The sequence below is a fragment of the Prunus mume genome, linkage group LG7 (assembly GCF_029339155.1).
Source record: "Prunus mume cultivar Tortuosa linkage group LG7, ASM2933915v1, whole genome shotgun sequence".
NCBI lineage: Eukaryota > Viridiplantae > Streptophyta > Magnoliopsida > Rosales > Rosaceae > Prunus > Prunus mume.
In genome coordinates this window covers 17844506-17870865 of record NC_142704.1, presented here as the reverse complement: position 1 = coordinate 17870865, position 26360 = coordinate 17844506, and the positions used below count along the sequence as shown (strand labels likewise).

The following is a 26360-nucleotide window of genomic DNA, read 5'->3' as shown; positions in this document are numbered from 1 at the left end:
TTAAAAATGTAGGAACTCTTTACTGATAAATGTTGAGCATTTAAGCAGAGTAAAAACTGTTTTTCCTTTCTGATTTTTGGTCATTATGCAAAGATTGTTTCATCATATTGTTCATAGATCAGATAGCGATCAGCATTTCCACATTAACACTAGTACCATACAAATCTTGTTCCTATCAATGAAGCCAAAATGTATATACAAACCAGGTGATGTAAAACATAGGTACATCAACTTAATAGAGGCTTCTCTGCATCAAACTCACTTTCAAGGTCAACAACATCCAAGTAAACTTCCTTGCCCTTGGCCCATAGGAAGAAGTAGAGGCCAGTAAACATGAGGCACATGCCAGCAAAGCTGCATCATTGAGACCAAAAAGCGAGAAATTAAAACAAAAATAGTTTCAAAATTCAAACACTTTCTCACATACGAATTAAGCTCACAAGGGAAAGTGTTTGATCATTGATGTACCTTCCAACACTGATGCTCTCTCCCAATGTCACAAGTGAGAGAATAACTGAGCAGACTGTTCCAATGGGGCTAAACATGGAAACCAGAACAGGCCCTCTTTTCTTCATTGCCCATCCATTGAAGCTCACACATACTCCACTCACTGTACCTGCCTGTGCATTAATTAAAAAGCACCCTGTTAAAAACAAGGGTCATATGTGCCAAGTCCCTGGGACTAGCCCAGGTGACGACGGGTGGAGAAAAGGATTAGGATTAGGATTAATTGTTTGTTCGGACGCATTCAAATGTACCCAAAAAATAGAAACACAGAGAGGCATACTTACCAGTAGAGAAAAGCCAACCAAGTCTTTTGCACTCACAAGTGGCCAATCAGTTTCTATCTTGTAATCTTGAACAAATTGTACTGCTGCAGTTATAAACACCCCTATCAAAGATGTTATGGCGCACAAGGACATAGGTGCAGGAAAATCACGCAATGTTGTAGCCTGTCAAACATCACACCAATTCATATATAACACATAGAAGACATATAAAGCCAAGATCAATGCTTATATTGCCGGGCAGTCTAGCAAGAGAGCGTTTTCCTATTACACAAAATTAAGAATTTTATTCATCCTTGTTACTATATTCACCTGTAAGACAATATTGCTGGACAAGACAAACACAGCAGAGAGGAGATACAAGCAACCAATAATTTTCTGCCTATCAAAGACAACGTCAGGAGCACGAGCTTGAAATTGGGCCTCTCTTTCCGCAGGAGTGGTAGTGCTTTGCATTATGCTCATTGTGATAGCGCCTAGCACACATAGCAATGTGCCTAGAATCTTCACTTTGCTGTAGAGGCAACTAATTTTCACTCTCTCCAATCTGCATAACCGTTATAAGCTGTGTTACGGTTTTTTATTCAACAACTATAGTCCATGAAATTTAAAATTAGGATCTCATCTAACAAGATGAAGACTAAATAGTTATTGGCATTAAGTTATGTCATGCTAACTAATCTAATATTTTGTTACTTCTTTCTCTTTGTCTTGTTCTTACTTTTGCATTTACTTGGAGAAAAAAAAGAGAGAAGAAAAAAGGATGTTAGATTAAGTACCTAACAGTACATGCGATGATGAAAATAAAACCAGGAGCAAGGTTTGGCATGGCTGTTGCCATTGCTGGTGAAGTTAGCTTGATGCCCTTTAGGAATAAGGTCTGGAATAAAGTTACCCTGCAAAACAGAAAAACAACAAAAGCACATTTACTACCAATATCTCTTTAACTATTTTTAATGTACTTCAACCAAATTAAAAGTTCAATCTAGTAGTCCTTTATTGGTCAGAAAATTAAGAACCCATTTCGATTTTTTAGAAATATTTGTTAAGATTAGCTTCTTCACAAGAAAGTCTTTTGTATTGCATCAAACATGAATGTACCCCCTATAACAATAACACATCGAATTGTAATTTGGAAAAAGTTTGGACATTGCTTTGAAAACTAGATTTACTTGTAACCACCCAAATAATAGAAGTATAACCGACACGCGCCGTTTAGAAGCATAAAGTGATTTTCTAAAAGATGAAGATATTGCGTCAATAAGTGTGACTACGAGATTAGTTGTGGAATTTAAACTGGGGCATTTTAAACCTTCATAGAAGAACAAAAAAGTTATCATTGTGTGGATCATATACACCACATGACATGCCAAATCCATCCATAGTTTAGGGTTCAAGATTTGAATTTAGGTATGGATATTACTAGTTGTAAACATGTTATACCATGGGTGGACCGCATAAGCCAACAATACACCACCAATATTTTATTAAAACAAACTAGGAAGAAGGGCATCCAGAATTCATAGAGCAAAAAAAAAGTGAGGGCATCCAGAATAGAACAAAATCTGGGCAAGGAAACTCCAATAGACAAGTCAAACCGAGCAACACGACATGCAAAGTTTCCCTAATTTATGCAAACAATTTCTATTTAAACCAAGTACTCATTGGATTTTCAATTTCTCAACCCAAAAAAAAAAAAAAGGGTCAAAGTATTAACAAGGTTTCCTGGAAAATTCAATATAAATGTAAATTAAATTAGAAACTTCCCATACCCTCCAAAGGCGATCAAAACCAACTGAATCATCAGCTTCCAGCTGACTTTCGAGGGCCATGTATGCCTGCAACACAATGACATATGTCATCAAACCTCAAAATCCACTCAAACCCAAAAATTTAAAGAAACAAAAAACCCAGAAACTATCAATAAAAATACTAAATATCATCCATGGAGAGAGAGAGAGAGAGAGAGAGAGAGAGAGAGCACATTTCTACCTTTCAAAAAAAGCAGCAATAGGAGAGAGGATGATGAAAGTGGCCAAGGTAGAGAAAATAACAATGGTGAGAGGGTCAAGCCCCAAAGACATAAAATAACTCAGCAACACAGAATTCCCAGCATACACAAATTGCACCCCTACCAATCCCCCTATTATTGCAACATCTTCAATCACCTCCCTCTTCATCCTAAGCATTTCCACCAACATATTTTCCTTGTGCCCTCTCTCACCAAACCAAACAAAACCCAGAACCCAATTAGGCCTGAGATTTGTCGCCCCTAAGTATATAGAATATTATATATATCGTACGTTAAAGTGACAATATATATATATATATATATATATATATTAATGCTTCATCTTCTCTCCTGGTTTCTCATATTTTCGGTTTGGTTTTTTGCCGTCATTTCTGTTATGGTTTTGTCTTTAATTTGTTCAGTTTTCGCATCGACCCTTTTCAGCTAACGTTCATGGGGGTTGAGACTTTGTAATCTCAATTCTCTATCAGCCAGTCTTCTCCCGGCCTTTCGGGTGAAAGGGAATCTCTCTTTGTCCTTTTATTAGAAAAAATATAACAAGTTAAGTGCTTCTGTTTTTAAAATTACCCCCCATAAATTCTTTCTTCGTTTTCTTCTCCTTATTTTAATAAACTTAAGAATTAATTATTGTTTTGCCCCTCGTGTTCTTCACGAATTCTTAATTTTCCCTGACTTTTTGTTGTTTTACGTTATCCAACTTCATTAAGTCCGTCGCCACACCAACAAAGTTTATTGTGTATGAGAAATCTTATTCCTGTGTAATTTAGGTTATTGATTGTATTAAAAAAATTATTTAATCTGTCAAAATATTTGTTAAATCTTCTGATGTGGCAGGAGTAGACCCCAATATTACCATAAAAATTGTTAGAAATGTTAAATAAAAGAGAGACCCAACTCTATGTGAAGACAATATTACTAAAAATGTTTATTGATTTTTAGTACACGAGATTACATTAAGTGAAAAATTACAGCTCACTCATGCCACTTCAGAAGATTTAACGAATGTCATGACAAAATTAATATAATGAGTTAACCTAAGACACAAAAGAAAAACATAAGGGAGTGAGCGAGATAGGAAGAAAATTAAGGGAGAAACTGCGATTTTGAAGAGTAGAGGGAAAAACAATAATTAAAACCTAAATTTAATTATGTGCCTAGATTTTTGCTTGCGTGTGTTTTCTTACCACATCGGATATCATTTGCTAAATTTTCTCTCTCAAAAATGAAGGACGTGTTGGTGGACAAGCGCTTTCCACGTTGCACTTGCACCCACCAACTAAAAATACCACTTAGACAATAATCTTTCAGTTTAGCTTTTGTAGAAGCACAAAAATCAAACTTAAGAAAATAGTTAAGCAATCTCATTTGTTGATGGCTGTCGACCTCTTTGTCCTACCTCCCTTTTCTTTGCCTTCCAAATGAGATTAAGACTAGTGATTTAACACTTAATTTTTTTAGTCTCATTTACGCTTCATGTGCATAGAAAAAACTGTAAGATATTCAGTTTGTAGTGTATCTATGACTAGAAGATGACTAAATTCAAGGTCATTGCCCTAAATTGTAACAAGTATAGTCTTCAATTTAGAGGGTGTATTCAATTGGGATTTTAAAATACTATTTAATGATAGAAAAGTCTTCTGGAATTCAGTAGAATGTAATGACTTATAGGATTTCTCACACACACTTAGCCACCATCTTAACTTATAAGATTTGAAAAGACCAGATGGATTTAACTATCCATTATCTTCACCACGATACTTCCATTCAAAGTTTGTGACGTATCTTTTTAGAAAAGCAAATTGAAGCTATTTGTACAGCTGTAAATTGACTTCCAATTTGTACCTTTTTAATAAAATAAAAAATAAAACGGGAAAAAAAGTCTCGGTAGTGCCGTGCCGCTCCTCCCTCTCTTTTCTTTCATCTCTATTTCTCCTCCCTTCGTTTCCCTATTGCACCAGCAATTATTTTATTCTATAGCTTGCTTTTATTTTCAATTCCAAAAAGGTTCACAAACTTTGAATAACAAAACACATAACAAAGATTAAAATTAAGAATTACTTTTGTCCTTTCTACCCTTAGTTTTCTTGGCAACCAAACACAGAATAAAGAACTAGCTCAAAATAAAGAATGGATGTAATGACACATTCAGTCAAATTGACCACAAAAGGAGTTAAATATAACAATAGAACATAACAAATACCCAGCAGAAGACGAAATCATCGTGAAGTGAAAATAGCAAGTTTACATTTCTTTAGAGCTCTCCCTAGTGGAGAGGTTCAGCAGAGATAGGGTTCAAAGTGTTCATCTTCTTCAATGGAGAAAAAAATCTCATATGAAAAATCTGATGGGTTAGAGCATCTTCATTGCAAGAGGTGTAAATTGGAGGTGTAAATCCACATTTACATTTCATTTACACTTTCAGAAGATGTAAATGTCGTTTTTCCTCCGATGGGAGAAATGTAAAAATGACATGAAAGGAAATGATTCTATATCAAGTTGAAGCAAAATGATATTTCTGGTATTTTGGTAGTTATCTTACCTTTTATATGTTTGGAGCCCACCACTTTTCCATTATCTCTCCTCATTTTCAACACATGGGGCTCAACAAATGGGAATGTAAAATCAAATGTAAATGTCAATTTCTTTTTATACATTTTCCCGCCCAATGCTATATTTACAATCATTTACACCCCGCCCATTGGAGCAACTTCCGACAACTCTAAGTGTAAATGTCCTTTACAATTGCAATGAAGATGCTCTTAGGGTAGGATTTGAGATAGGGTTTGGTATTTATACCTAGCACTAAAAAGTCCCATATAATTCCACATTTTAAAAAATCCTTCGAAATAAGCAAATTTTTGAATACCATAAGACTTTTTATTACTTATTTAAAGTCATGATTGAATACCACGATATTTCAACACTCTCTTTTAAAAATCCTAATAGTCTTAATGGAATACCATAAGACTTGTTTAGATTATTTAAAAGTCTTATTTAAATACCACAAGACTTATTTATCCCAAAATAATCTTTTAAAATCTCAATTGAATACAATCAAAATGTAGCTGATATTCCTCATATGAGTTTGTCATTCTTTTGGGTCTTAGTTTGTGATTGTGCTATTCAACTTTAATATACTTTTTAGATCTAGAGAAAATAAATAACCAGTTGTGATTGCGACAAAAATCTCGGAGGGAAAGTTACTTTTTGATTATTTTTCATATAAATGTGGTATGACTAACATTTTTTCTTTGTAATATATACAATAGTTCTGGATTGTAATATAAAATCTGAACTATACATTCATTCAAACAAAAATATATCTGGTCAATTATTCAGAATAACTTGGTCTTGAGCTGAAATTTTGTGCATAAAAGCCATCAACATGTCTAATGGCAAACATTGGCAAGAATTTCAGCTGCATGTATTATAGTGTCACGAATTTTGTTTGATCAAGTTGATTCACTCCATTGTCTTTGTCTCCACTTTCCTATTGATGTTTATATTAGGGTTGGCTCTAGAGGCCAAGTGGTAGTCTCTTGGAATTCTGTGACTTCTGGATATGTGCATTCTGGGCGGTTCTGTAAAGCGTGGTGTTTGCTTGTTTGTTCACCGAGAAAGGTCAGAAATTTCCCGAGACTTCGTACATTTGACGGCAGTTTTAGGTGCCTGTGGCCAACTGTGCTTTCTTCAGCTTTGAACGTTGGTTAATCGTTCACTTGTGAAGAAGCAACAAATAGAACACACACTGACATGCCGGTTGAATCTAGTACAGATTTGTTCGATTACTGTGCATTCTGCCATGGCTACGATGAATTTGACACTGACAATTGAGTAAGTTAAGAGTAAAAACCACCACTGAAAGACATGAAACCAAATTTATTACAACTTGTCCAACAATATGAAGAATGCTGGACCTTAAGATTACATGGGTTTTGATTTAAACATAGAAGTAATCGCATCAAGCATGGTATGCTCGCCATAAGGCGGCCAGGATATCGTGGAAAGACGTGGACTTGTAATCCAAATCAGAGATGCATAAAAATCTAGTATTGAACATGCCAACTGAATTATTATTTAACAGCCGCTAACATCCTGTCTTGTAGGAAGAATCGAATTTAGCTTCAGTTCTGTGAAAGGGTTTGAATAAATAAAAATACAAAATCTTTGCTTTTCCATTCTTGTGAAGCTAACTTCTTGTAATGGTGACACAACCTGCTACGAATCACCTTGGAACTGACAGACCAAGCTCTGAATCATCAAAGAATACAAAGACTCAAATTAGGAACACATAAAGTGAAGCCAGAGAATAATGCAGAAATTGTGCCAGTCCAATTTCATTAATCAAAAGACCCAATCAAAAAAGACTCCACTAAAACAGCTCAAGAAACGCAATCCTGTGGACAATTTATGATGTTCTACAGAAAAGTAAGCGAAACTTTCCAGCATCCACTAAAGCTTGCTTTCAGAATACAAATGGCTAGGAACATAATCCAATAATAACTGATCAGCATGTACATATATCTAGTTTTCCTCAATGTTTTAAGTCAGATACAATGAGCATAAATGGCAGCGCCCACCTCCATATACAGCATACATGTGTCACGTACCATCAATTCCATCTGGGAAAAGGAGCAGCTATGTTATCAACGTGTTCTTATTTATTTAGACATGGTATGCTATATAAGTTCAACAAACTTGAGGCAAAATGTTTGCACTCAAAATTTTATTCTGCTCTCCCCTTTAGATCATCATATCATCTTGCCGAATTAGCATTAAACTTAACCCATTAGTTATAATTTTCAAGAAAATGAATTTGCTGTAGAATGTCTCAACATGCACACTTCAAACCCAAAATATATAGAAAAAATAAAGCAGATGGAGTAGCAGTGGCGATATGGCTAGAATATGATAAATTATGAGTGCCACAGCCTAATAGAAACTTTTCATTATAATACCATCCTATATTAATTGGTAGACATTCCTACCTTGTCATTGATACAACTAAAGGGATCAAAATTGAACGTCAAAGCGCATAACGCAGAGGCCACAATGTGGCAACTGCTGGTACAATCATCAAAAGTGACAAATCAAGCCATAGGTGAAATTTAAGTCTCTAAACCCACATAGTTAAACATTTTTATGGTTCTAAGGGAAAACTCATAGTTTCGTACTTGATAATGACGCAGCAGGCCTTAACTACCAGGTCCAGTTTATTTCTTTCAAGCATAATGTTATGTGCCTGCAGGAACCAAATATTCCAGTCAGATAACATACCCTATGAAAAGCATTTCGACCTTGATTTTCATTGCCCCAAATTGTCTTATTCTCAAAACTACAGCCTCATTGCCTTCCCAGGACACATCCAACAAGCTCCAAAAAAAAAAAATACCCAATGAGCCAATCTTACATGGAGAAATGTCTCTAAGAATGCTCATATTTTCAAAGACACAACAACCTAGTTTGAGTTACTCAGAAGTAAAACTTCTATGCTAAGACTCAAACCATCTATTAAATTGTGCAAGGCAGTCTACAAGTTCAAGCCCGCACAAAAACATACATTTCGAGAGGGAGACAACAAATCATAACCAGGTGGACACAGAGAAATCAATGCAAAACTCAACAGCAACAATGAGGCAAAATCAAATTCTGAAGAGAACCCAAGTGAGCAAACGCTAAAATGAAGTTATGGGATTGAAAGAACTACAAATTATTACAATGGTGGGAGTAGCAAAAGTGACTCACAGTTAGAAAAGAAAGCAAATTTTTTTTATTAGAGGCCGGGAGAGGTGCGGCAGAGAGTACCCTGTGAGAGCGCACGGCAACTCCTCGATGTGATGCTCAGAGACGACGTCATTCTCGCCGCCGCCACCGCGCTGTGGAGTGGCAGTAGTGATTGCACGCATCCCAGTGCACCCGGAGGCCTGCCCCAAACAAAACGTACAGCAACCATCCAAAACCAGAAGTTAAAAATCTCAATTAAGAAATAAATAAATAAATATGAATATGAACCCCTTAAAAACACAGACCTTGAGAGTGAGGAACGGCAAAGAGGACTAGAGGGAGTGGATGTCGGGAGAGGGAAGCGTGAGGTGGGAGATTTTGGGGCGTTGGATCTGATGGCGGATCGAATGGACGATAGGGATGCTCTGTTGGCGAACTGCCTGCAGGCTGAAGCCATTACAGGGGTTTGAGGGTGGAGGAATGATTGAACGAGCAGATGAGATCTGATCTGAGTAATGGTTTTCAAAAGGGTTTAGGGTTTTAGCAGCATAAGCTCAGTGAATAGATGTGCTGCTTGTTGTAATTGGTTTTGGGCTTGGGTACAGATCTTTTGGGCTTTGATCTTTTTGTTTTAGTTGGGCTTAGGATTGACTAATGCTGTCTTTTTAATCAAAAATTTGAATTTCTTTCGAGTACTAAACTACCGGGGAGAGCGGTTTCTTACACACGGACACAACTAAGATGTTATGGGGGTTCAAACTTAAGATTTATGATATGAAAGTTAAGACCATTTTTCACTAAGCTAGACCCTATTTGAACCGCGGCGTGATCTTTCAAATAATCACATTCACGCAGTATATATGTTTACACTTTGAAAATCTCCCCAAAATACAATCTTATCATACACTTAACGTTTTTGGGATCATATTTCCAACTTGCATTATATAAAAAAAAAATGCTGATACATTTTTGGTGTGGTTGGTTTTGGTTTTGCATGCTTGTTGACTAAAAGCTCACTCCACTGCATAAATCTACTTTCAAATGGTTCCTCTTCCACTTGCCCAAAAGAAGATCAAATAATGGCATTTCCAAGTCGTGATATGTCAGCTTGCTTTGCTATATAATATATATATAGATGGTGTACACCTCAATTCTAATTGGAACGAAAACTACTGTTATATGTAATAAGGGAGTGCATGCATAAGCCTACCCCATTTTCCTAGAAGATGAAAAGTCAGTCTACCGCATGGTTTCTGGTCCTAATCAATGGCACTCTCATATTCCAAACCATATCAAGTTTGACTGGTTGTGTGAACCATAGCAAATGAATACATCACTTGTTTTGTAATTTTATAAGGGCCATTTGGGGTTAGGGGGGTCAATTCTTTTCCTTCCCTTTTTTTCACGGAACCTTTCTTATTAAACTTTAAATTAATTGAACATAATTTATAACTCGAGTGGTTAAATCTATTTATCTCTGTACTCGATATCATATAATCGATTTCTTCTTTCTCAGTTTCGCTTGTATTTTTTTTTTCATGAAAACAAAAACAAAAAACTTTGAATCCATTAAGGCATATCTTACTTAATTTGTCATATTTCTTTTACTCAAGTCTAAAACTCATCTTAATTAAAGCCAAGATGGTCTGGTTCAAGTTACTTTTCCCTTTGCAGCAAGCTTATAATTCCTCCCATGCACGTCAAGATGTGCCTTCTGACTTCTGTGAGACTTCTGTGAGAGACTGGTACAATTTATCTCTTGGGCTGTAAGTGATACCTTCGTTTCCCCCGCAATCTCAGGTTTAGCATATATTCTTTGCAATTCCCATGAAGTTGCAAATCCGAATTCAAATTGGGCAGGTAGGACTTTCCCCTCTCATCACAACATACCATTCTCACTAGGATTAATTAATCCACAGCTTAAGACACGACCATTGACCTCTCATTCTCCATTTTGACCACTTCCATACTTCACCTTTTCTTTTTGTTCTCCCGGGCTTTATGGCTTTTTTTTCCCCTTCTCTCTTCTTTTATAGACACAAACATAAAGTCCATAAAAAAGTTTTTACAGTTTATGATCCCAATATAATCCATGTCACCATATTCCCAAATCAAACACATGACGATCATACAACGCTTTGTAGTTCACGTAGCTATGCACTAAAGGTTCTGTGTTTGAATCTCCCTTTCTTATAATATCGTTTGTATCAAAAACACATGACGATGATATAAAAGAATTCTTTTACTTTCTTTGAGTATTGTTGATTACACAATTTCAATTTAAAAAAATTACAAGTATCAAAATAAATAAATTAAATCAATTTAAAAGAAAAAAAAAAAGGTGGAGGCTAGCTAGCTACCAATTCATGCGGCCAAACGCAACATCAAAGTGATGAGAAGTGTTAAAGAAATTGCCCACTTAAAAGATGATCTAGTGTCCAAAGCAACTGCATGGTTGTAAGAATTTTCACTCTGCAAGGAGCTAATCTTGAAATTAGGGTTTGACCCATACAAAGCTTGGACGCCTTCCACGTCATCAATCCTGAGGTCCACCTTCTTGGTCCTCGGAGTCAAACTCGGGTACATCACAGCCCCCCTGACCGAGGAGTGAGCCAGCCCAAGTACATGCCCGATCTCATGGGTCGCTACCGACTCCAAATCAACGGCTGCCTTCGACTTGTCCTTTTTGAAATCAACGGCCCAGGATTCCGCCGCGTCCAGGTGGAACCTCCCGTTCTCTGGGGAGAAAGCGTGCGCCAGCACCCCGAGCACCCCGTCGAACGGCTCCCCATCACCGTGGTCGCCCCGGTAGAACCCGATTTTTATATCTGCCGACTCGTAGGTCTCCGCCTCAGTGAATTTCACGGGGATCACCGCCGACCACCGCGAAAAAGAACGGCGAAAGATGTCTTGGACGTCCGAGGAGCTCAAGTAGCTGATCATATTGTTGGGGGAGAGAGCATAAGAGAGCGTCACCGGGTTGCGGCGGACCCACCTGGGCTTTCCATTGAAGAAGGCAAAGCGACGCGTCGCATGAAGAGCAGTTTGCTGCGACGCGTCACTAACGCCACATCTCGGTGAAATGATCGCCGAGATGGTGTCTGAGTCGAGCCTTCCCGTAACTGGCAGGCTCAGCTTGGACTGATAGAGCGTCAGGGCCGATTCGAAATCGGTGTCGAATATGTCAGTGAAGTTGGAATTGGGCAAGTAGCCAAACCGGTGGAAGTAGTTCTTGAGCTCCGACATGCCGCTGACCTGGCTCCCTCTCCCGGCATCCAGGAACCTCTCGAAGTCGTGCCACGTGGCGTTGTGGACGTCGGAGGCGGCGGTTAAGACAGTTACTGAGTTGGGTAAGATTCTGGCGGGAAAGCAAGGGCGGGAAAAACAGAGAATACAGAGGCACAACAAGAAGAAGAAAGAGTCGCAGCTCAGAAACGGAAACATGATTGGATTTTGTGGGATTGTGTGTTAGTTATTTTGGGATTTGAGCCTTGGGATTGCAGCAAGGGGGAAAACAGAACATAGGCTTTATTGATTGATGGCATGGAGGAAAAGGATTAAGAAATGAAGTTTATAATACAATTAGAAGAACAGCTGATGAATTTTAATAATCTGAATAAGAATTATCGAAGGTTTGTAGGTAGTATCGATGGGAGAAGAGCACTAGAAATTCAAATGATGATGGGGAGAGATAAGTTAAGAAGATTCTGCCGTGTTTGCAATTTAGTTGGAGATTCTGACTTTCAAGAGCCAATGATGGGTAAACCACTAGGTCTGTTTTCTGTTGATTAAGGTTTGGTTTATTTGGGGAAATTAAGAAAAGAAATGTTTTAAAATGTGAAAATTCATTTTGTAGATGAAGTTAGTTGATCAGTTCTGTATAGTACTCTTTTTGTTGACCAAAATTAGGTGATTTCTTCATTCGTCTATATTGTTGATCAGTCTTGGGAAATCAGTTTCTAGCAATGAGGGGTTTTGTTTTTGGGAGGTTTAACTTGTTGTACAAGACAATTTCTTCATCTTAGGACAGACCATTAAGCAATGTATGAACTGATCATCCGGACGTTTTTTCCCAAGTAAATTCAACGCGAGAGAAAAGGACTTGTGGTCAAGATTGAAATTCAAAGAGTCAAGACCCACCTCACGGTTCAATGCATTTTAATTTCACTAAACACGTACCGACATGAAAACTCTCTACCGATTGACTCAATAATTTTTCAACAGATGTGCAATTTTTAAATGCTAAAAGCTCAACAACAACAAAATGAATAACAAAATTGGTGTTTGCTCAAGAAGAAAAAATATAAGCATCCGACTTATTTTAGATTGGCGTACTATAGAAGGGAAAAAAAACGCAGGATTCTTGTCATGCCCACACACTAAGATAAAATTATGTGATGTTAAATTGGTCCGTTATAAAGAGAATTCACAATCCCACTTAAATAAGGAATTGTGCAAGCCTAATTAAATAAAGAGAGCTTACAATCTCATCTAAATAAGGAATTATGGAGGCCCTAAACCCATGAAATGGCAGCATGTTTCCTTTCTTTCTTTTTTAAAGTCTGGTCCAAAACGATGTTGTTTTGGCCAGGATTTTTTTTTAATTTAAAAAAAGGCAGCACATGTTTTAAAAAGTCTGGTCCAAAACGATGTCATTTTGCCCATGTTAAAATTAAAAATAAATTTAAAAAAGAAAAAAGAAAAAAAAAGATAGAGAGAGCGCACAACAACGCCTAGAAACAAAAACTTATGCACCTCTTTGTGCCTTAATAGTTCCGCCATTGCCCACAACCTTGAGCCTGAAGGACTTATGTGTAGTATTCAACTACCAGTTGCCACCGGTATGGATTTATGTAGGAAATTACATATCACACACCAACGAGAACTGCTAGCAACGGGACTCGAACATTGATGGGGCTACACACAGTGTTTAGACCATACCTACCAACTAAACCAACCTTCATTGACAATAAAAGAACAGTTTTAAAGATAACACTTTTTTTTTTTTTTTTCTGGGAGAAAAAAGATAGCACATATTCAAGTTTTGATAACCATATCTTTTATTTCTTAAAGTTATGGCGTCTTGTAATTGGACAGTACCTTCATCACACAACACCGTGGTAGAAACAAATTTATATCGATATGTATGTAGATCGTAATTGGGTATAAAAATATAGGGAGTTTCACTAAAACACCCAAAATGGGGGTTGAAATTATAAAAAAACTCAAGCACTATTTAAACATATAAACACACCTAAAACCCATCATTACACACACTCAAAACTCATTTATAAACACACCCAAAAAGTTGACTTTGGGGTTGATTTTGGGTGTGTTTCTATGTTTAGATAGTGCTTGGGTTTTTTTATAAATACATGTCTAGGATTGGGTTTATTTATAAATTTGTAAAAAATATATACTTATATACATGTCATTTGTGGTAAAATTATATGCATAAATGTGCGTCTAATCATGGTGTGTCTATTTGTATTTTAGTGGTGGCCTAAAGGGTCTCCCTTCCTTTTCCATAGTTTCGCTTTCAGAAGACAAATCTTTGAAGTTATCATATGAAGGCTGACGCAACTACACTGAAATAAGCCACTATGAATAGTTTATGCCGGTGATTATTGGTTATCAAACACATTTCTCGCCACTATTAATAATGCCCTTTTGTTTTAATTATATATCTTTTTTTTTAACCTAATGATTGTGTGCCAATTCCAACACATTTTTGTAACTCTCTTGACTTTGTCAAGAAATTGCTCAGACCACTTTGCCAACAATCCGCAATCTTCAAAGATTTTGACCTTTGTTCATGAAAAATAAGTTGACTTTTAAAAATTCTTTTATTAAGTAATTAATAATTACAAATATATATACATACATGGATTAGATCAATTAATCAAGACAGTGTGCCGCCAATGGATTCAAAAATGGTCTTGACTTGCGAACTAGTGGTCTTAAGTTCACCCCACGACACCTTGGTAGTGTGTGTGAAAATTCTCCTCCTCCTTTCTAACTTTGGTAAATAATTTACACCTGAGTTCGATCTCATTCTTCGTGTATTAGAGTAGATTACTTGTCAAAAAAAAAAATCTCAAGATAATGAAAAGGAAATATAAGGGAGATACGTACTCTAGTAACCTATTACTTGTACAAAGATTGGGACTTGGATGTCTTAAGCGGCTGCTTGGCAACTTGAAAATGGCGACCCAACAATCAAATATAAATGCAGACGGAATTTTCATCAACCCCCACTGGTTAAGTGAACCATAATGAACCAGATGACAAAGACAATTGTGGTTGGCACATTTGGAGGGTTAAGGTAGTAGAAAACAAGAAGACCATTTCACCCATTTCATGAAACTATCAAATACTATGGCAACAACCAACTTTGGTTGTTCAACAAGATTAATATTAGACCGCAGGTTTAATTTTGTAGTTCAAGGATTAAGACTTGGCTAATTATAAGCAAAATGAAATTAGTCTTTTTACATGGTAAACATGATTATTATGATTACAAACTTTTTTGAATTTTTACAAAAAACATCTGGGCTTTTTGTCTTTTTGGAAGGAAAAATCATGGGATAAACAAAATAAAGCCCAACTGCGAAATTGGCTGATTAAAATGCTGCCCAGCTCAGACAAGCCCTAAAATGACTCCAAATGTTTGAGCTTCACCATGTCAGACCACTCACGAATGCCCAAATGTTTGGTGGTCGCATAGTTTTTTTTTTTTTAGGAGATTTATTATTATAAACAGGGGTCTAAATTATAAAAAAAATTATATATGAAATGAACTTTAGAAACACATTCAAAGTCAATTTACAGCATAACAAAGAGACTTTTAACTTTTTATAAATTACAAAACTATCATCGATTTCTTAAAACAAATCCAACCCCAAAACCTCATTAAAAAAACACAGAACACTCAAAAGGGAATCAAAGTAATTTAATAATCAGAATTAAATTCAATAGAGCTAGCTGTCATTTTTTGGGTTTGTTTATAGAAATTAAATGGTGTATGATTTATCTATATTACTAGTGCTAAAAATTGGTATATAACTAAATATCTTTTTTTTTTGGGAGACCTCGAACCCCTTAGCACTTTTTTTTAAAAATTTTAAAAACCCACAAAGAAACCTTAAGTTATTACTGGCGGAAAGGTTCACATGTGGGCGAACTTATATGAGGAAAATAATTATTTGATGGAAATACTTTAGTGTTTTAGAGGTTGAAATTAAATTAAGCAATGATTAGGGTTTTGAGTAATTAAAGCACTATGAACGATGATCAGCCCCAAGAATCTAAAGGTAAAGTCTTAAAAGGGTCTTCTAATCATCATGATGTTTAGACTAATGAAGGCCAAGGTAGATCATTACCCCCGAAATCCAAAAGTACCAATTTAAACTTCAAAGTACCAATCTCTAAGCTGAGTGTTCCTTCCACAAATGAACCAATTTCCACTTGTGAGCTTACAGTACCAATTTATGTTGACCACTTGTTTTTGCCAGTTCAAATAGAATAATATTTAATTATCTAATCGTGACCAAATAAATATACGAACACAACGTGTTCAATAAACAATGAAATGTTCTCGTATCATACTGTTCAGCATAAGATTGAACGTGAATCTATTTCATTAATTAGTTTAAATTTGTACCAAAAATATACGTATGATTTAGATTTACAAATTCACAACTTACATAAATCTAACGAGAGAACATTACGTTACTCCGAAAAAGAGTATATAATTATGTTTGCCAGTAATTAGAAGTTGGACCTTCTATCACATTTGGGCTAAGCCCAATAGAACATTCACCGTATATTCTTCTTGTGTAGAAGCCAGCCAGACGTCCAGAATTGTTCCAAGCAATTGATATGAAATGCATTATGCGTATACAAATCGAGCATGGAGAACCCACCTGTCACGTGATATCACGTGACCAGTACTGGCTTTGTATAGGAATGAATGAAAGGCCCTTCACTCGTTCTTGCTTCTCTCCAGAAGCTACATTGCTCTGCGCTTTAATGGCTGCTATGCAAGAAGCTTTAAATGAAAGGGACAAGTACGAACAGAGAAAATGCATAAATAATAAATGATTGTTCAAAGCTGGGGCCCGCCACTATATAATTATATAGATGGGCACCATTTTGGTGATACCTGTATGTCCATAGCCATAGCTCTATTAATCTGGCACCTAACACCTTTTTGCTTTAATCTAGCCGGCCAGGCACTACTTGTTCTAATTAATTTCTCTTTGAACTAACACACTTTCTTATAGTTAAACCTTCATTGCAATGACTTGTAACTCAAGTGGTTTAAGAGCATTTAATCATGCACGTGAACTCTAGTTTGACTTACATTACTACACTTCTATCTAAAATGACCATGACACCAAAGTAAGTCCTAAATTTGAACTGTTAATATCATGTCAAATTATCTTTCTAATGTCGAATCTTGAAAAATGTACCAAATTCGAATCTATCATTTGTATTTAATAATACTAATAATAATAATAGTCTAAATTTGTGGATTTGAGTTGGAATTAAGGAGTGCCAATTGGCAAAATATGTGTGTGTAGGATATGCACATGCTCATACGTTTGACCACGACTTTGATGACAACGCGATGTCTCACGGACTCACGGACTCACCACAATCCGTAATTATAATTACGGAATAATTTATAAACACACCCAAAATCCATCATTACACACACTCAAAACCCATTTATAAACACATCCAAAAAATATACAATTGTTACAAAATAGGTCATGTCTAGGATTGGGTTTATTTATAAATTTGTATAATTATAATTACGGAATAATTGACAAGGTCAACCCAACTCAATTAAGGAAGATGAGCATCAGCTAATATCATGTTGGTCCATAAATGCAGCCAGCATGTTGCTTAACGGCTTCATCTCATGTCTCATAAATTTCAACACCCATCTATCTATCTACTCCACGTAATGCGTGGATTTCTTGGGTTTTTGTTAAAATATACATAAGTTTTGCATGCAAGTCACCAAACCAACATGCAACAAATATAATAATTAATCAACACAATCAAGGGCAAGAAGAAAAATCTTCATCTCATCACGTGTGCCTTGATCCGGTGCCTCATGTATAATTTAGCAATTATCATCCCTAAAATGTGAATTAAATGTAATGTACGAGAAGACTGAATGTCACTAAACTAAATGGTCATTGATAATACATATTTATTATGAGTAATATTTTTTTAAAGAGTTTAGCTACTAAGGAGGGAGTTTCAATTAAAGGATCATTTATCTTTGTAGGACCCACTTTGCATTGTATATCAATGATTCGATAGTTTAACTTTCAAGTCTTAATTCATATATCCTATCAACAAAATTGTAATTGATGACTATTTGATTAGAATGTAGTCATTTTAACCTTTCTTGAAAGAAAAAAATAATTTATCAGTCTATTTTGTTCCATCACAATTACATGCCTTAACGGTTTTCGATTTGCATAATTTTTCTCAAAAATCGATGATTAATGAATGAAGACTTAAAAAATATACAGTATTGATTATATTAAAACAGAATGTGGAGTGAACCCCACAATGTCTCTCAAACAAGGGATACTTGTAATTTTCATATTACATGTTCAGTCAATCGCTTTCAACAACATAATGAAGATATTGGTTTCTTAATCTAATGTCATCATTAACCATCATCCGTGTTATGGGTCCAACTCCAGGATGTATTTCTAAGCAAAAACCCATCGATTCACCCCAAAAAAGACATTTTAATTTGCTTCTTTTGATAAAGGAATAAATTTTAGAGAAGGATAGGTGGCTAGGGACACTGTGTCACTTCTCAAAGAACAATTTTTAGCGGTCGCTATAGTGCTGTTGATGACTTATGATGCACTTTTCGGTGCCCCTAAAAGTTTAAGACTTGATGCTCAAACCAAACCTTGTGTGTGGCTCAACTTTGGTGTTTGGAGGAAAATCTTGGACCACCATTTTCCTTGCTAATACACATTCCATTGATGGTTGTCAAAAGGATAGGTGGCCTCCATGCCTCCCCTCTTCTGCTCCTTGCCTATCCCCTCAAACCCATCCACCTTGGCTGTCTTGGTGACAACGTGGTGGTAGGTCGATTTTTTTTTAAATACTTTTTTTGTGTTGCAGTTTTTTGAGTTGTAATAAGTGCATCAACTCTTTATGAGTTTGTTACGTGTTTCTAGTCTCTACTTGTATTTTTCACTTGCGAGAGTTAAAATATTGTAGTTGTAGTTGTAGTTTGGTGCAATGAGATATATGTATGGTTTTTCCAAGCTTATAGCTTTTTTGTTGGAATTTCTTAGGCCATGTGTGACTAAGAGTGGAGGTACACCTTGTGTGCTTGTTGTTGCTGGTGGACTCCTTCCATATTTGGATTAACCCCTTGTGGTTTACTATGCTTCCCTATTTTTATTAATCCTATGTGATTATTTGTATATGTATTGGTCCTTGTGACTGACAATCTTTAGGCCTAAATTATAAATGCAATCTATTGCATTTCTTTCAGAAAAAGAAAAAAATAGATTGTTTTTTTCCACCCCACAAGACAAATTTATGGATATATCACTAGAAATGCTTAAACACCTTAAGTTACTAAATTAATAAAGTTATTACCAAGTATTATACATAAATAATTTACCATGTTCTAAATGGTCGATGAAAATGATAAATATATGTCCCATCTTCTTACAAACTCTATTTTTTTTTAATCATGTTAAGTAAAAGAATCTTAACTCAATGGTTAAAAACGTTGGTAATTGACTTATCAAAATACTAAGTAGTAAGTATCTTGAAATACTACATGTGTTGTTGCTTATGTTATAGATAGACATATCGCTTTCTTTCAAAAAGGATGTTGTTTCTCACTTTCTTTTGACATCCTTTTTTTTTTTTGGGTGAAAAATTGAAAGTTCAGACTGACTGGTCCCGAAGCTCTTTTAACATTCTTTTAACTTCCCCTTTAACAAAGTTAGCAAGCCCACATGGAACATGCTTTGTTTTGTTTCTCAAGCATATGAGCCTTGCAAGCAACACACACACACCCATAGGAGAAAGAGTGCATTTAGGGCATGCCTCAATTTAGAATTTGGTGATGAAGAAAAAGGAACCCTAAAAACACAATAAAAGCAAACCTACATGACAAAGATTAATGTAATTAAATAATTAAACAACCCTAATCAAGTTAGACACTTAAATTAAATCATATCTTAATCATAGACCTCTCTTTTTAGGTCAACATGTATTCATTTCATCACTTGACCCTCCTCCCCCTTTCACCATACATGGATCCAATAATTCATCATGCTTCAATACACCTATTAATTTTCATATTCCCATTTTACCCTTTTTAAATTCCATTATTCCAATTTTGCCCATGTAAAATTCTATCTTGTGATTTTTCTATCTGCTCTTTGTCCGTATAAATTATTCATCAAAACACATGCTTCACTTATAAATAAATAAATAAAAAAAAAAGAAAAAAAAAGGAAAGAATATTTAATTTAGTTAATTTTTCCGTTTTTTAATTTGCGTCACTTATCCACTATTAAATATACTTGGTGATAAATAAACTATGAAGTGAAGTAAAACAAAACAAGCTTCATTCTCTTCCTCATAAACAGTGACACGCACTCTCTCCCTCTCTCTCTCTCTCTCTCTCTCTCTCTCTAAAGATCTCCACTGTCTCTCGCAACACATCTCAAAAGCTGCACAGTGATCCTTGTCTCGAACCGCGCACTAGCTAGCTAGGGTTTGCCCTCCAAATTGAGCAAACATTCGACCCCCACACATTCGCATTATTTACACCAGCTACCCTTCCCTTCCCCATTTTCCTCTCCGCAACAGCACTCCTGCTCCACTTGAACAATCTGATCACAGAGAAGCATGAATCGGAGGACGAATGGCATTTTCAGTGAATAAGTTGGAAAAGTGAGGGCGGTTTTGGATGGGCGTGGCGAAGGCGTGGAGGTTCAGCTTGACACCGGCAGCAGCGAAGCTGGCTCTGTTACATAACGGTTACAACAATGGTGAGAAGAAGCAGGTGCTCAGCTTGAAATCATCAGCCACCGCCACCACCGCCACCACCATCACCAAAACGACGTCGTCGCTGAGCCAGAGAAAGCAGACGGTGTCGTGGTCGTGGTCGTGGTCGTTGGTGTGTGGGCTGATGCTGTTTGGGCTGGGCCTGATTTCGCTCTTCACTGGTCACGTGGCATCTGATCTCGAGTGGTACTCTCAGCGCTTGGTCAAGAACACCCTCTACTACTCCAAGCTGGTACTGGGTCTACCCTTTTTTTTTTTTTTCAACGTTCAACCTTCAATTTTTAATTTTTGTTTAAGGCGTCATTTTTAATTCAAATTAAAAAAAAAATTTGTTCGGTTTTGAGTTTAGAATGGGAATGGTCGTGAGGCAATTGATGTTTGGAAGTCCAAGTACTCGAAATTCTACTACGGATGCAGTCAAAGAGGTCCTCGTTATGCTCGTGAGTTCAATTTGCATATTTCATGTTTGCATTCTGAATTTGCCATTGTTATGGTTGTGTTTTTAATGTACAGTATATATATGTTGAATTTAGCTGCTGTAAAAGAGCGAGCATCAAATGGGTATCTGCTGATTGCTACGAGTGGGGGGTTGAACCAACAAAGAACAGGAGTAAGTCACATTGTTTTCATGTTCAGCTACATTTTTTTATATTTTTCTCTGAGTAGTGAGACCCAACAAAGAAAATAAGACTTGGGTTCTGGTTTTTGCTTTCTGAAATTTTTGTTATTCTACTCAAGTAGTTATTTGTTTTCACGTTGCCAAAAATGACAACTTATTTCCTGCAATCAGATAACAGATGCTGTGGTTGTTGCTCGAATTCTTAATGCTACTTTAGTTGTACCTGAGCTGGATCATCATTCCTATTGGAAGGATGATAGGTAATGTGATTCTATCAATGTTTTAACCCCATCAGCTATAGTTTTATGTTATTCTTTTTTGAATTTGTTTTCATGCTAGTGGTTGTGAAAATTGGCTCTTCCAGTTATCAACCTATTAAATATGCTAATTTTGCATGCAGTGACTTTATCCACATTTTTGATGTCGATTGGTTTATGTCTTATCTTGCAAAAGATGTGACTATTGTCCGGAGAGTTCCTGAGAAAGTCATGCGGAACATGGACAAACCTCCATATACAATGCGTGTCCCAAGGAAATCTGAACCTGAATATTATATCGAGCAAGTTCTCCCAATACTTTTGAGGAGACGTGTAAGACCCCTTTGCCAATATCTGATGAATTCTATCTTATTCGATTGTGTAAAACAGTAAAAGATATGCACAATCCAATATTTTGATTTGTTTTTTTTCCTTTTAAGTTGTGTACTTATGAATTTTAGTAAAATCTTGTAGTCTGTTTCAGAAGGGCAATTAACACTTGAGCCATTTTGCAGGTTGTGCAGTTGACAAAGTTTGATTATAGACTTTCAAGTAACCTTGACGATGAACTGCAAAAGTTGCGATGTCGTGTTAATTATCATGCACTTAAATTTACAAAATCCATACATGAACTCGGTCAGAAACTTGTTATGAGAATGCGAAGGATGGAAAAACGTTTCATTGCTGTTCACTTGAGGTTTGTTTCGATTGCCTATCAATATAGAACATAGCTGATAATTTTAAATTCAACCTGCATGTAATGTTCATGGAGGATAAAACTCTATACAGAGCACATACTTGTTCGAGCTGCGTTCTACACTCAATGTATATTTTTTCCTTTTCTTTTCCATTTGGATGTGTAAGGATGTTTATATTATCTTGGTTATGCAGTATGTTCACTGGGTTGCTAGAAAGTAAATAGATTAGCATGTGTCTGAGGATAAGGATTGCTTTCCTCAGTAGGCAGTTGCCTCTGGTTGGACAACTGTGCGGACAAAAGATGATAATTGCGACTTTGTGAACTTCTGTTGGGTTGATTGTTTGGGTGTTGCTCTGGATCAATACATGTAAACCTGGAGCAGAGTAGTAGAGAACATGAGAACTAGGAGTTTCTGGGTTTCATGCACTTTCTGCTTCGTTCTCAACTATGCTGGTGGAGGTTTACCAATTTCCAGCATTTTAGTTAGTAGAGATTGATCCCAACTAACCATTGATTTGTACTGAGTTGGCAAGATTTGTGTGAGTTTGTGCCTGGTGGACTATCACTATCTACGAACGTTTCTTTTTCTTTTTTAAATTCCCTGATATAAGAACATATCAAACTGGTTGATCTTCAGATTTGCCTATTGAAACCTTGGCAAATGGCCATGGTATATCACAATTAAGAACTTATACAGTGTAGTTTGTCATATTTGGAAACACCCTTTAGGTTTTGCTGGAAAGCTACCCACACATTTAAGTCAACGAAGCTAGGAGTGAGAGTATAGGCCACCTCTGCTTACAAGATCTTTAAGATAGTGTTTGTTTTGCGGAATGGAATTGTAGGAATCTCATACCCATTTCTTTGAATGGGATTTCTAGAATTTCTTGGAGTGCACCATTCACTCTAGTGTCTCAAAATGCTGGGAATGGAAATGGTGTCATCGGGACACCAATGAATATATATATTATCTATGTTTTGAAATATTACAATCACCATCATAAATTATTATAAAGTTAAAAACCGGAGATGGGAATGGTAAAGCCACCTCTTTGGGAATGCAAAACCTATTTTCTTCTTAAAGAACTGCTATCTTTTCCTGATACATATCATTCAATTTCTGTTGTTATGGATTTTGGATGACAGGTTTGAACCTGATATGCTAGCATTTTCTGGGTGTTATTATGGCGGGGGTGATAAAGAGAGATATGAGTTTGCTGAAATAAGAAAACGATGGGCGACATTACCTGTGAGATTGCTATTCTTTTATAATTTAGATGGAACGATATTTATTCATATTCAACTCAACAAGAATTATGTTAGTAACTGTTTGCTCTTATGAGTTGATTCCTAACAAGATATGCTTTTGTAGTTATACAAAGCTCATGTGATTGCAGTGCAATTATCAATATATAATTTACATTGTACAATGCTTGTGATAATTGTACAGTTGGCTCCATATGCTATAATTTGACTACCAGTGTAATTTTTTCTTATTATCCATTTAGGATTTAAATGCTGAGGAAGAGCGAAAGCGAGGAAAATGTCCACTGACTCCTCATGAAGTGGGTTTGATGCTACGTGCACTTGGTTTTGCAAATGACACATATCTCTATGTTGCTTCTGGTGAAATATATGGCGGGGATGAGACTTTGAGACCTCTAAGAGAGCTCTTCCCAAATTTCTATACAAAGGAGATGCTTGCTAATGAGGAGCTGAAACCTTTTCTTCCATTCTCCTCCCGTCTTGCTGCAATTGACTACATTGTCTCTGATGAAAGTGATGTGTTTGTCACTAATAATAACGGGAATATGGCCAAGATTCTCGCAGGTCGAAGGTTAGAAATCGAGTTCACTTTTTCATCAGTCTTTTTCTGGGTTGAGCTAATGCATTTGTCAAATCATATTTATCTCCAAAGAAAAGTTATGGATCAGTTAATAGTGTCTAAATTTGGTTTCTGAAGAATGCCGGTGCAGTAATTATTACCCTTTCAAGAAACCTAACAAAGTATGACAGTGTTCAACTACAGTTGAGAATTTTGCCCAAGCACAAGCGATAGAATTTGAAAAATCCAAATAAACAAATGCACTGCCTTTTAATTTGATATTTTTATTATAAAGATTTCAAGTGCTTTGACACATCTTATGAATCTTTCATTAACCGTCCCACATGATGTACTTCGCCATTTGGATGTCTATGTAACTCCCTATCACTTGCACTATAAAATTTATTGTCCTTTCCTGTTGAAACTAGATTCTGTTAGATATAGGATTCTAATCCTACAATTGGCTGTGAAAGATGTGTTTGGAGACGAACTTAGACGAACTTAGAGCTGTTCATCATCCAGTCTGGTGCTTTTGATTTTATTGCGTTTTACTTTCATCTTTACTGTAGTAGCTCTCAGTAGAAAGTTATACTGTGGAAGTCAACTAAGATGAGGTACACTAAAGAATCTCACGACTAGATTCCACTTTCTGGTTCAGAAGCAAGCAGGGGATAGATTTGCAAATCTGTAGGTATTAGTGTGAATTATGATTTTTCCTGTAGTTCCCCAAAATTTAGACTTCGGCTAGATTATGCCGAAATTCGGCAGTTTCCTATACTTAAATTGAGTACTAGTATATACTATTAAAACCTTTCAATACTGAAATCATTCCAACTGCGGCAAGTGGAGCTATAGAAATTATTAAGCCAGGCTCAAACGCATACAAGATTACAAATGATTTATATAGTAAATGGTTAACAAATCTTACAGATTGTAAGATCTTGCTCTCCCCAGGTAAACTTTTAATATTGGCTAGTGGTCTAGTGTATATTTGTTCAATTGACTTCCCAGATGAATAACCTTGGGTTGACATCCATTGATGACAAGGAGATTTATCCCAACTGAAAACCTCATTGAGAGAACCTTCATGTTTAATCTATAGATCTCAGAAAATTCTTCGATATAGTTTGGTATCATGGATATTGTTGTATAACTATTTTTACTAGTTGTTTCTGCTTATTTAATTTAATTCTTTCCTTTTTCTGAGTTATTTATTAACCATATGTTACTGCATTTGTTTCATCATTGGTAGGAGGTATATGGGTCATAAGAGGACCATCAGGCCAAATGCTAAGAGGCTCAGTGCTTTGTTCATGGCAAGGGATCAGATGGACTGGGACACATTTGCAAAAAAAGTGAAGTCATGCCAAAAAGGATTCATGGGTGACCCTGACGAGATGAAACCTGGTCGGGGCGAGTTTCATGAATTTCCAGAGACTTGTGTCTGCGAGAAACCATTCAAAGATATTGCAAAAAGCAATGATGGAAATCTTCTCACAGCAGGAAAAACCAAAAGTACATACAGTGTAGAGAATCCAGGTGAGAAGGCACGACATATGTCAATGAAGAGGAAAATTGGGAAGGACCGTATATCTGTAGGAGATAATGAGGATGATGAAATTTTCGCAGACTAAGGGGTTGAAGAAATGAAGCAAACTAAAAAAGACGCCAACAAGCTAGTGGTCGAAAGTATTTCGTATCTAAATTAATTGGGGTATAGGGGTGACCTTGCCGCTTCCTTAGCATGGCAAATTTTTCATCTTGCCAGCACAAAATTATATCCACGGCACACTGCATTTCAGAGGTGATGTCTAGTTTCTGTTCAATATCTTTGGTTGGGTTGGTGAATGACTGAATTGAATCCATGTATAGGAGAGAGGTTCAATGAGCTGCAATTGTTCATAAATAGTTTTGCTAGTAAATAACTCTGTAGCTATGGTAGAAACCCATCGCTGCCAGCATCTGTTGCATTAACAAAAGTTAAGTTCTTATTTTTCTTTAATTTTGTTTTTCTTCTGCATTTTAGGTTCCACTTTGAGATCACAAGTGTAATATTTTTAGCTATCACTGCCTCCAGTTCCTTTCCAGTTTCCATGTCTTTTAACTTCACATCAAATCACTTGTTTTGACGAGTGATGAACTTTTTTGACTGGTTGCAAACAATTTTATTTCAACTTTCCGACATTTTATTTGACTTCTGATATGTAGGACTTTCAGGTACACAAAAAAAAGAGAGAAAGGGCTTAGACTTGCTGAAAGGCAAGTTTACCAAAATGCCCCTGAACAATAACCCTACTACTAATTTGCACCATGAACAATTAGAACTGTTGAAAC

The 26360-nt window shown here is 36.2% G+C and overlaps 4 protein-coding genes across 11 annotated transcripts; 1 reads left to right on the top strand and 3 right to left on the bottom strand.

Moving 5' to 3' along the window:
* On the bottom strand, nt 1-3242 carry UMAMIT8 (nodulin MtN21 /EamA-like transporter family protein). Its single transcript, XM_008240296.3, has 7 exons — nt 2781-3242; nt 2561-2626; nt 1568-1684; nt 1101-1335; nt 792-953; nt 469-620; nt 1-354 (listed from the first exon to the last, which is right to left on the bottom strand). Exons 1-7 carry the CDS (start codon nt 2987-2989, stop codon nt 228-230), a joined length of 1068 nt encoding a protein of 355 aa, XP_008238518.2. The 5' UTR covers nt 2990-3242; the 3' UTR covers nt 1-227.
* Nucleotides 3243-6851: 3609 nt separating this feature from the next.
* On the bottom strand, nt 6852-9087 carry LOC103337139 (protein NONRESPONDING TO OXYLIPINS 2, mitochondrial). Of its 8 annotated transcripts, none has more exons than XR_514477.2 (5): nt 8850-9087; nt 8566-8744; nt 7995-8062; nt 7401-7442; nt 6852-7071 (listed from the first exon to the last, which is right to left on the bottom strand). XR_514477.2 is itself a non-coding variant. In XM_089041608.1 (4 exons), exons 1-3 carry the CDS (start codon nt 8999-9001, stop codon nt 7423-7425), a joined length of 291 nt encoding a protein of 96 aa, XP_088897734.1. In that variant the 5' UTR covers nt 9002-9087; the 3' UTR covers nt 6852-7071; nt 7401-7422. The 8 variants fall into 8 exon arrangements, 3 of the variants coding, with proteins under 3 accessions (XP_088897734.1, XP_088897733.1, XP_008238515.1); XR_514479.3 differs by having other exon boundaries at nt 8626-8744; XR_016122108.1 differs by lacking the exon at nt 7401-7442.
* A 1681-nt stretch (nt 9088-10768) lies between these two features.
* Nucleotides 10769-12494, bottom strand: LOC103337137 (Matrixin family protein). The gene has a single exon (XM_089041606.1). The coding sequence runs from the start codon at nt 11986-11988 to the stop codon at nt 10909-10911; it is 1080 nt and encodes a 359-aa protein (XP_088897732.1). The 5' UTR covers nt 11989-12494; the 3' UTR covers nt 10769-10908.
* Nucleotides 12495-20157: 7663 nt separating this feature from the next.
* On the top strand, nt 20158-26028 carry LOC103337136 (O-fucosyltransferase family protein). Its single transcript, XM_008240289.3, has 9 exons — nt 20158-20857; nt 20975-21065; nt 21159-21235; nt 21416-21504; nt 21645-21834; nt 22017-22198; nt 23348-23450; nt 23710-24038; nt 25279-26028. Exons 1-9 carry the CDS (start codon nt 20528-20530, stop codon nt 25658-25660), a joined length of 1773 nt encoding a protein of 590 aa, XP_008238511.2. The 5' UTR covers nt 20158-20527; the 3' UTR covers nt 25661-26028.
* Nucleotides 26029-26360: the final 332 nt, after the last annotated feature.

Excerpts from the sequence above, each read along its gene's own strand:
- LOC103337139 (XM_089041607.1), bottom strand. The coding sequence starts at position 9,001 with ATGGCTTCAGCCTGCAGGCAGTTCGCCAACAGAGCATCCCTATCGTCC. Across the intron at positions 8,745-8,849 it reads TGCCGTTCCTCACTCTCAAG|GCCTCCGGGTGCACTGGGAT; the intron begins GTCTGTGTTTTT and ends TGTTTGGGGCAG.
- LOC103337136 (XM_008240289.3), top strand. The coding sequence starts at position 20,528 with ATGGGCGTGGCGAAGGCGTGGAGGTTCAGCTTGACACCGGCAGCAGCG. Across the intron at positions 21,835-22,016 it reads CAATACTTTTGAGGAGACGT|GTTGTGCAGTTGACAAAGTT; the intron begins GTAAGACCCCTT and ends GCCATTTTGCAG. Across the intron at positions 22,199-23,347 it reads TTCATTGCTGTTCACTTGAG|GTTTGAACCTGATATGCTAG; the intron begins GTTTGTTTCGAT and ends TTTGGATGACAG.
- UMAMIT8 (XM_008240296.3), bottom strand. The coding sequence starts at position 2,989 with ATGTTGGTGGAAATGCTTAGGATGAAGAGGGAGGTGATTGAAGATGTT. Across the intron at positions 954-1,100 it reads CCAGCAATATTGTCTTACAG|GCTACAACATTGCGTGATTT; the intron begins GTGAATATAGTA and ends GATGTTTGACAG. Across the intron at positions 621-791 it reads TGGTTGGCTTTTCTCTACTG|GCAGGTACAGTGAGTGGAGT; the intron begins GTAAGTATGCCT and ends ATTAATGCACAG.
- LOC103337137 (XM_089041606.1), bottom strand. The coding sequence starts at position 11,988 with ATGTTTCCGTTTCTGAGCTGCGACTCTTTCTTCTTCTTGTTGTGCCTC.